General features: G+C 37.8%; 1 protein-coding gene across 1 annotated transcript; it reads left to right on the plus strand.

The window, feature by feature from the left end:
* Positions 1-229: 229 nt before the first annotated feature.
* Positions 230-5,037, plus strand: LOC101162703. Its single transcript, XM_004077141.3, has 3 exons — positions 230-388; positions 3,682-4,017; positions 4,113-5,037. Exons 2-3 carry the CDS (start codon positions 3,719-3,721, stop codon positions 4,354-4,356), a joined length of 543 nt encoding a protein of 180 aa, XP_004077189.1. The 5' UTR covers positions 230-388; positions 3,682-3,718; the 3' UTR covers positions 4,357-5,037.
* The last annotated feature ends 4,458 nt before the right edge of the window (positions 5,038-9,495 follow it).

Consider the following 9,495-nt stretch of genomic DNA (forward strand, 5'->3'; position numbering starts at 1 on the left):
ACGCTGCGTCTTTGCGCGCACGGCTCTCGCATGTTTTCGTCTTCCTCACATAAATGACAGATGCTCCTTGTGCCAACAAGCTCATTGACGTCAGAGACTTCCAGCTCTCACGCCCTACGTGGCCGATAGGCGGAGCTAAAAGCACAAACCCCGTTTTACGGCTACTATTGGCGGAAAAATAATCCTAACCCGCCCACAAGGCGGAGCCAAGAACTGATGTCGGCTTTCATTGCTCGCTTGAATGACATTGATTCAGAAGAAACGCTCATTGAAGGACGTCAGCAGACTCAAGTAAAGGTCTATCACACTCACTACAAGTCTTGATTTAAGAGAAACTACTATAAGGACACAAGAAAGTTAGGTCTATTAGAAAACTGAATGCACTTGGGTGAGTAAATGCTCTGATTACGGTCTATTTAATGTGATTTATGAACATTTTTTTGCTATTTTTTTAGACGAAAAACGTGAAGTTTTCAAGCCTTCTGTTAAATGACAGCCCACCAGAGGTCATAGTGTAGGTCTATTTCATTAGATTAGCTTAAATAAACAGTGCAGCCTGTTTGTTTTGCTCTTAGGAACGTCAGACATTCCAGGTTAAGTGAATTGGAGGTCAGAGCCGCTTGTTTTAGTGCTGCTTTATTTGTCTGTGTGCAGATTTCTGTGCTATTATCCCAATTTAGCAAAAAAGCAAGCACAAAAAACCATAATGCATACTCATATCGCCCAGAGGGTAGGGTTTGCACTTAACGTGACTGCGCACAACGTGATGTGAACTCTTTCACATGAGCTGATGGTGTCTGACCCACTTATGTGAGCCTCGGGGATAAACCGTTAATGTGCAATAAAAGCTGACTGAATGAGAGCATCACATCTCTACAGGAGGACTGGAGACAGCCTGGGAAAAACCTACAAACTTTTCACATAAAAAATATTCAAATCGTTTGTTATTATTATTTTTTTATTATTATACCTGTTAGAGTTGGGGTGGGGTGTCCAAACTTTTTGCAAAGAGGGTCTCCTTTGGTGAAAACGTTTGACGAGGATCGTTCTTTGAACTATTTTGATAACACTGATGAACAATTTCATGAACATTTTGTTGCTACGGCATACTTTTAGAAAACAGATACATCTAAATACCAAAATTACTGTCAATTTCTCCCCCCTTTCATTCCCAGTTAGCTTGTCGTAGATAAGGGGCATTCCAGATTTGGAGGACAGATGAGTTTCAAAGTTTATGAGAAGTAAACCTTCACTTTTCTGTTTCTGTTGCTACTTATTCATCAATAACAGGTGATAAATTGTCAAATGTTTGATTGGCTTGGCTTACAGATCAACAGTGTAATTCTTATTACATAATATATTTGGCCTTCACAAAATGTGGTGCAACCCTGTGAACAACTTTTGCAGGTAACAGGTTTACAAATGTTATATTACCTTTCTCTCAGGAGTAGAAGCTGTTTAGCCTGCTGTTAGGCTAACATGACCAAGAAGACAAATTTACTTATGTAAACGAGTAAAACAATAATAAAAATAATAATAATAATTGCGTTATTCAGATTAAATTTGTTGGATTGGGGTAAAGTGAGACATTCTAATAGGCTAATTATATTTTAAAAATATGAAAATTAAAAGAGAGGAGATCACTTTGCTCTAATCATTTTTTTGGAAACAAGTTTGATATTGTCAAGTCCAGGGAATCTTGTGATTTGCTACTGAATTCTTCTTCTACCATGGTAAAAAGCTAATGGTAACATGGTTAAATACATGTTGTGTCCGTGGATAATAAATATTAAAAAAATTTTTGGTTATGGGGAGGGGGGGCACAATAACAAAATAGTAGTACCTTAAAAGCAAAACAAACAAAAAGCTTAATCCATGGATTTCCTGCATCATTATTGGATTTTCAAAATAAAGGTTGATTATTGTCATTTTTTTGAACATTGCCAATGACTTGTGCTGAAGTGCTGAAGTTTTGCATATTTAATCATCCCTTTTAGTGACAACATTTCATATGACAAAGAACCCCATCCCCACTGAGAAAAAACTGCATGCTCATACACCAGCCCTAATTAAATGTCCTTTTTGACCATCTCTTTGAGATCAGGTTAGTCTGGAGCTTACTAATTATTCTGCTTTAGTAAAATACTAAAAAAAGCTTGGCAACAACTGTAAAATGCACAAGTGAATGTACCAACAAGTACATCAGAAGTTAAATACAGAGGAGAACTATGTCATTAGAAGCCTAATGACATGTAAGATAGAAATACATAGAAATGAGAATAAGTAAAGAGAGATGGAGGATGAAAGTGAATGAATAGGCAGACATGCCTAAAAAGAGAAGTGAGGACAAACTGAACTCTCCCTAGCTGGTTTAGGTTTAACAACAATGCCAGTCTCCTGAAACGACTAGGAAATGGGAAAGAGCATGCATATTTAGCTTGTTCGGTACAGCTTAGTAAGATAACAAAGTTAGTGAAGTAACACAGATAACAAGCGCCAATTCTGTCTGCTAGCAAGAAGCAACACATCTTAACAAACATTTCATTAAAATCCAACAAGCAGGCTGACATCCCTCCTTTATCCAGCTCATTAAAACCAAACCCAGTGAATGGACCAAATCCAAGTCACTTTCCTGACACTGTCCCACACAACCATCATTTCCCTTTTCCCACAAAGTATTTCAACCAGCAGCAGGATGAGACGTTTTGGTTTATAGCCAGATATTTCAGTGAGACAAAGCTGACTTAACCACAAACCCCTCACAGCCAATTTTCCATGTGTGGACTCCAGCTCAACCATGTGATGCAAAGTGACATTATAAATTATTGACATTTATGCACCTGCATGATGTTTTACCATCACAATGTTTTCAAAAGGTTTTCATTATCTGCATTTAATGTAAAAGTGATGATGGATTAGTAATCCTAACGTGATCAGATAATTAATAAAGTGAGGTGATGAAATACTTTAAGACAGTAGTTAAAAAGCACCATTTCACAATCCAGGTTACATCAAACAGAGCTACATCAAATTTGATTTGGATGATTCAATTTAGTCCAGACTATTCCAATAACAGCCTTTATATGTAACTAACATATAATAATGAAGGGTTGTGGATGTAATCCTGGCATTTCATGAGAAAAGGGCAACAGTGGATAAATATGATTTTTCTTAAAACAGTCGATTCATCTGTTCTAGTTTAATTTCAAGTCAGTAATTTTCTATTAAGGAATAAAAAAGTAGAAATATTTTCCTGTTTAAAATATTCATTTATTGGTTGAAAATATTATTATGAATATTTGAGAGGTATTGAGACATCAGAGCTGCTCATCAGACCCCGTCAGAGAGTTTGAATTGCCATCTGCGTTGGCTAAAAGGGCTTTAAAGTGCTGATCTTCACTCACCTTCAAGTAGGATTACAGAAACAGGAAAGACTCCCCGATGCACGACATGCAGCAGACTGTCAGTGCTTTTCCTGGAACAGGATCTGTAGATCTGTGTTCATTCCCTACTTCCCGTCTCAGGAGAGACATGAGCTCCTAAATAACCTTTATACCGGATGAACCTTCTCCCACTTTCCCCTATGCACCAATGTTCTGTGATGCTCCATTTTGGTCAACTGTGAACCCTTTGGGACATTTCCAAAAGGAAAATCCTCACTCTTCCCTCTCTCCACACTAGCATCCGTGAATGTCCACTTTTTCCCGTGTTCCTCTGGATGGACGACAGCTCAACTGGCCCTTCGTCACTGTGGCGCCTGGCTGAGAGGAGGAGCAGGAAGGCTGGCTCTGGAAACATTTTCAGCAATGTGAATTTGTGGCAGCTGCAGAGGCTGTTTAGGGCAGCAGGAGACCACGATGCAGAGCAGAGAGCCAAGCTGGTTTGGGGACTCGGAGATGAGGCAGACCTGGCCCAGGCCTTAATAGGACTGAGAGCTCGAAGTCACCGCAAAAGGCTGCGGACTAATGAGAGGAGTGCACTGGGTTCACACTGGCTGCAAGCCTTCAGTCACCTCAGGTAAACCCACCAAACCTGACACACAAGGTGATATTTCCAGGGGATTTAAGATTTAATCCCTGTGTTCTTTACTTTTGACACTTTTTGTTTCTCAGGATTGAAGAAATCTCGTCGGGCAGCCAGGTTCAGGAGGCAGATGAAGAGAGCGATTTTGTGTCAAGGTCAGAGTCCCACAGACAAGTTTCAGGAGAGTCAGAAGGAGGATCGGGAACTGCAGAGGCACTACCAGAGAGCCAATGCCCTGAGGGGACAGCCGAGAGACCGGTTCCAGTCAGCTCGGGGCTAAGGAGAGGAGGAGAAAGCAATCCTGACAGATACCTTCATCAAATACTCCACTAAAAATGACGAGACATCAACACTAAACGTGGACAAAAAAAAACGAGGTTTCAATGTTGCATTGTTTTTGGCCTTGTGAGAACAAAAACATTGAAATGTTACATTAAAATAGCAGATAGACAGTGGTCCCACATGTTTTACAGCTCAATGAAACGGACACTTATAATGGCCAAGATTTAAGGAGATGGAAGAAATAATGTTTCTATTGGACAAAGTCTCTTTGTTGTAAGAAAATGTAACACAACTCTGTTAGTTTATCGGGATCCTCCTGAGTCTACCATGACGCCACAGACCCAGAACAGAGAGCAACTCCTCATGTTCATTTCCACCCACAAATGCAAGACGAAACACGGTTATTTAAAAAAGCATTTCCTATTTTGTGACTGCTGATTCCCTAATATCCAAGAAAAGCCAGCTGCTACAAACAGATGTGTAGAAACATGGTTAAACGCTTGAAAATGCTGACCAAAGTTTGTGTTTATGCCTCAATTGTTTCACAAAAAAAATACTTTCAACTCTAGGTCAAGCTTTAAAAATACTTTTTATGAACTTACTGAACTAATATCTTCACTTCCTGCACCAGAAAAGGCCAAATATGTACTTATGCAAAGAAATCGACTTGAAAATGTGTTAATTTTCCTGTTAAATCTTTTATGGAACTAAATAAATTTGTCAAAGTTTAAATAGTGTTGTTGTTTTTTTGTTTGTCTGATAGATCCTACTTTTCTACATGTCAAAGAAAATTCATGTTGGCTATTCCATGTTTCCTAAATAAACTTTAAAAAAAAAGCTGCACATGACTCATCACCATCCTATAATCCCGCTGCAATAAATATACCCCAGCCAGAGATTCTCATTGCAAGAAGAGGTAGCCGGAAATAGTTTTTTAACACTAATCTTATGAAGAAAATTACAAGAAAGTAGTAAAATGATCTCTCCAAACAGCAAGTCATTTGAACTTTATAAGATATCTTATAAGATATCAAAAGGAGTTCCACACAAGCATCCAAAAAGAGAATAACAAGCTAAAAAAGTTAACTGTCAGATAGAATGACTTCAAACCGAGAAACATGCAGTCCAATAAAAGGTACTTTTTTGCTAGTTCTAAGCAAATAGTTTGTATCTTTTTAGTTTTTATTTACCTAAGTTTAGTTAACACTGATTACAGTGACAAAAAATGTGTGTAATAAGTAGAAAAGCTCATTTTAAAAACAAAATGTGAACAAGCTTGTCAACATTTATTGAACTTTAAATTTTTTTTTTAAATGAACCAAAAATTTCAATGCAATTGGAGTTATCTTGAGTACTTGAGTCTTAAATCACATTTGTCTTTTTTCAAGAATCTGTAGCAAAATAATTTTGACTCATTTTAATGATTATTTTCTTATTTTTAATTCTTAGCTCTTTTAGCTCTTTCTGAGCTGTGCTGCTTTAGATAAAAGCTTTTATAGGTGTAGAGCAACAATAAGTTAAAACAACTTAAAACCAGGAAAAATATCTTGAATGTCCAAAAAAACTTTGGTTTTAAATCTTTGTAGGTATCAAATAGATTGCGTGATTTCAGTTTTGAGGCACCATGTTGATTTGTGGTCATTGCACACTTCTGACCCAAATTGCAGCAAAGGCTTTCTGTCACACATATGATCTCATATTAAGTTCTGTGGTGTGCCATGGCTGCCTGTGTGACAGCGTGAGTCTCAGATCTTGGCACAAATCAACAGCTTTATGATATGTTTTGTGGTTCTGCGCTGAGGTGTTTTTAAGTGGTGCTGTGCAACGTGTTCAGATATGACTGCAGCTTTTTGAAGAGAGATTCAAAAGGTGTGTGAATTTCTTTAAAAAAAAAACATGCTGCCCTTGATCTTCCCTGGAAGCTCTTTATAAAACCCAACTTTTTTTCTTCTGATAACGCTCTTATTTATCATCCCAATTACAGACATTTTTCTATTTTACTGTTACATTTTTTTGGTGTTGCACACTCTGACCTAAATAGGACTTTCCTGGGACCTTCTATAATGGGTAATCTGCTGTCTTATTTGCTCTGAACAATGTTTTCATGTTATGAAAAGGTTGTCTCCCAGTTCTTCAGAGAACAAATGCCCTGTTAACCAAGCTTTTACGATAACTGTGACAAAGAGCTTTAAAATGCAGCTGTTTGTGGTTTAAAAAATGCACCAATATGTCTAAAAATGCTCTGGTTTCTAGTTTGGTATGTTTTAGTAAATCTATCATAAAAGGAATAGTGCTTTTCAGTCAAAACACATGGATCCTCCTGTCTTGTAACCATAAGTGGTTCATCTGGAAGTAAACAACACAAGTAAGTGCAAAGCCACAACCAGAAAGACAAATTACAAACCTTTATGATCTGACATGAAAACGTTCACTAAGCTGAAAAAAAAACCCCTCATAAGACAAACATTTATCATAAAGCAAGACTCAGTCATCTGTTTGAAAATGCAATAACTAAACAAGACTAGCAAACATGCATGTTTTGTTTTATTATAGTCATCTTATAAAGCTGCCTATTTGTTTTGCTGAATTTTCCTTTTCAGTTTAAACAATAGTTTCTCACACAGATGTGCATTATTTACATGGAACAAAGACATGTTCTATATGTTATAGTCCACATAGACATGGCAAGCAAGACCACATGCAAAATACCTGGACCTCAGAGATGAGTTAATACAGTATCTTACTCGTAGATTTATGACCTTGTATACAGTATGAATGGATCTGTGTGGGGCAGTGTAAAAAAAAGGCACAATCACTTCTATACAAATGTAAGAAACAAACAATTTCAAACTATTTTATTTATTTATGTCTCTATAGAGATGCATTTATGATTCTAATTCTGCAGTATCATTGCTGAAAATTGTGATGCAGACACAAATGTTTACTCGTACTGCCACAAGGTGGAGTGATTGTTCCTCTGCTCATGATGACAGGCAATTCAGTCAACCAAGTGTTTGCCCTTTGTTTTGGGAATAAGAAATAAACTTAAACTGTTTTCTTAATTAAGAAAATATACTATTTTAGAGCAATAAAATTAGACTTGTGCTCTGACAACACAAATAAATAAAATCTTTCAATCTTTATTGAAGGTTTAAGTCCGGTTTCTTGTCTGCATCTTCCTGCTGTAGGTTTATAAAGTTCCCCTTAGCTCCCTTAACCTGTTGTTGGTTTGTATTTGGAGTATTTATTGAACACTACAATGTGTCCAGATTATCTAAGAAAGTCTAACTTTATGGGTGCTGGCTACACAAAAAAGTTTAGAAGACAACAATGAAGTCATACAAACATGACCTACATGAAAAATCCATCCATCCATCCATCCATCCAAACTGTTTTGTCAATTTCAGGGTCATGATGCTGCCGGGCCCTAACCCCACTTGTGGGCGAAGGTTGCCAGTCTGTCGCAGGGCCACAATCACACACCCATGCATACTTGCATTCACACCTAGGGGCAATTTACAGCAACCAATGAACCTATGAAGCATGTTTTTTGGATGGAGTAAGCAAGGCCAGAGTCCCTGGTGAAAACAAGCAAACACAGAAAGGTCCCCCATTGGTGATTCTGTTTCCGGTCCCCCAGCCAGGATATGAACATAAAAGCTTTCTTGCTGTGAGGCAAGAACGCTAACCACTGCATCACTGTGCAGCTCGCATGAAAAAATCATGTTAGAACTTTCTTATGTGGTGCAGGTGAAGATGATAGTCAGAAAGTCATAAATATTTAGATGGAAGAGTGAGGACATGCTGTTTTGGTCCTATTTAGCTCAAGACAATAGAGTCTGTGCACAACAAATATGAATAATAAATAAAAATAATAAAAATGCATTGCTCGTTTTGTCTGATGAGGTTCATCAACCTTTTAACACAGGTCAGAACGCATTTCTTTCTGAAAATTGTAAAATAGTTTATCGATGAGACTAATAGAATTACTGTAATTGCTGCTGTTATTGATTGTTGTTTTTCTTTGTGTTAATAGATATTTTAGAAAACCAGAGATGGTGGTGTTTCTTTATTTGGTTTTTATTTTTGTGTTGGTTTAAAGGAATGAATGATAGCTTATTAGGGAAAGTACATATGGGATTTTGGGTAATTATATAACCATTTGCAGAGACTGTAAAAACATTCTGACATCCTCTAAAAAAATAAATGAATAAATGGTTTCATGTCAACTTACAGTCACTAGATGGTGCAATAGATTTAGTCTTTGTCAGGCAGACATGGCAGACCCCTATGTTGAAGTTAACAGAATGCTCAACCTACACAGCAAGGGGTCATTTGGACCCCACAAGACAGCGCGCTGAACGTTTTTCTTTTAATGATTTGTGATCTTCACTGGTTTCCATGGATTACATGAAATCCTCTCCACCTTTATCCACCTTTGTCATGGTAGGGAGAACACGTCAGTGGTCATCTTGACCCCATAGGATAGCACAAGGGTTAAACCAAATTTTGTTATGCAATGGTAATTACAAGATTTTGCAATAGGACAAAAACATTCAAACAAAATCTTTTTTGGCTTTAGGCGATAAAAATCATTTCCATAGATCAGCAAGATTTTAAAGAAATTCTGCCTCTTGGTTCAAATTCCAACCAGAATTTGACATCTTAAAAGCAACTTTGAAAAAGTCGCTTCTAATTAAAAGGATAGGTTGGACAGATGTCCGGCTTGTGCTGACTGATGCCGTCTCCATTCAGGGGATCAAGTCCTTTGTGTGTGTCCCGGATCAACTCGGCTGTGGCTGGCAGGTGAGATGACAGGAGTGAGGCCACTGTGGGACAGCTTTATGAGGTGCTGAACCCTCAGTTGATTCCCTCAAACAGCAGAGAAAGCAGCTGACGGACTCAGACTTAATCTTCTGTTTGCTGAACTCAACTCGTGTTACGAGAAGCTCATTGCAGAGGAAATACTAGTGGCCTATAAAGGTTATCTGAACTTTCATTCATTTCATAAGCCTCACGAGGATAAAATGTGGAATGATGATCCAGCAGTATTATCCAGCTGGTTGTAGATTAGCTGGTCTGCTGATGCGTTTTTCCTCAAAAATGAGCATTTTTCTTTTCTGCAGTGAACAGATCTGCAGTGGACTCGATCAAGAGATTTAACTCCATGTTTGTGCATGTGACAAATGC

Source organism: Oryzias latipes, chromosome 15, assembly GCF_002234675.1.
Source record: "Oryzias latipes chromosome 15, ASM223467v1".
NCBI lineage: Eukaryota > Metazoa > Chordata > Actinopteri > Beloniformes > Adrianichthyidae > Oryzias > Oryzias latipes.

What these genes read in the sequence shown, in the direction of transcription:
- LOC101162703 (XM_004077141.3), top strand. Translation starts at nt 3,719, where the DNA reads ATGGACGACAGCTCAACTGGCCCTTCGTCACTGTGGCGCCTGGCTGAG. An exon ending in CAAGCCTTCAGTCACCTCAG is followed by an intron (nt 4,018 to 4,112) that starts GTAAACCCACCA and finishes TTTGTTTCTCAG; the next exon opens with GATTGAAGAAATCTCGTCGG.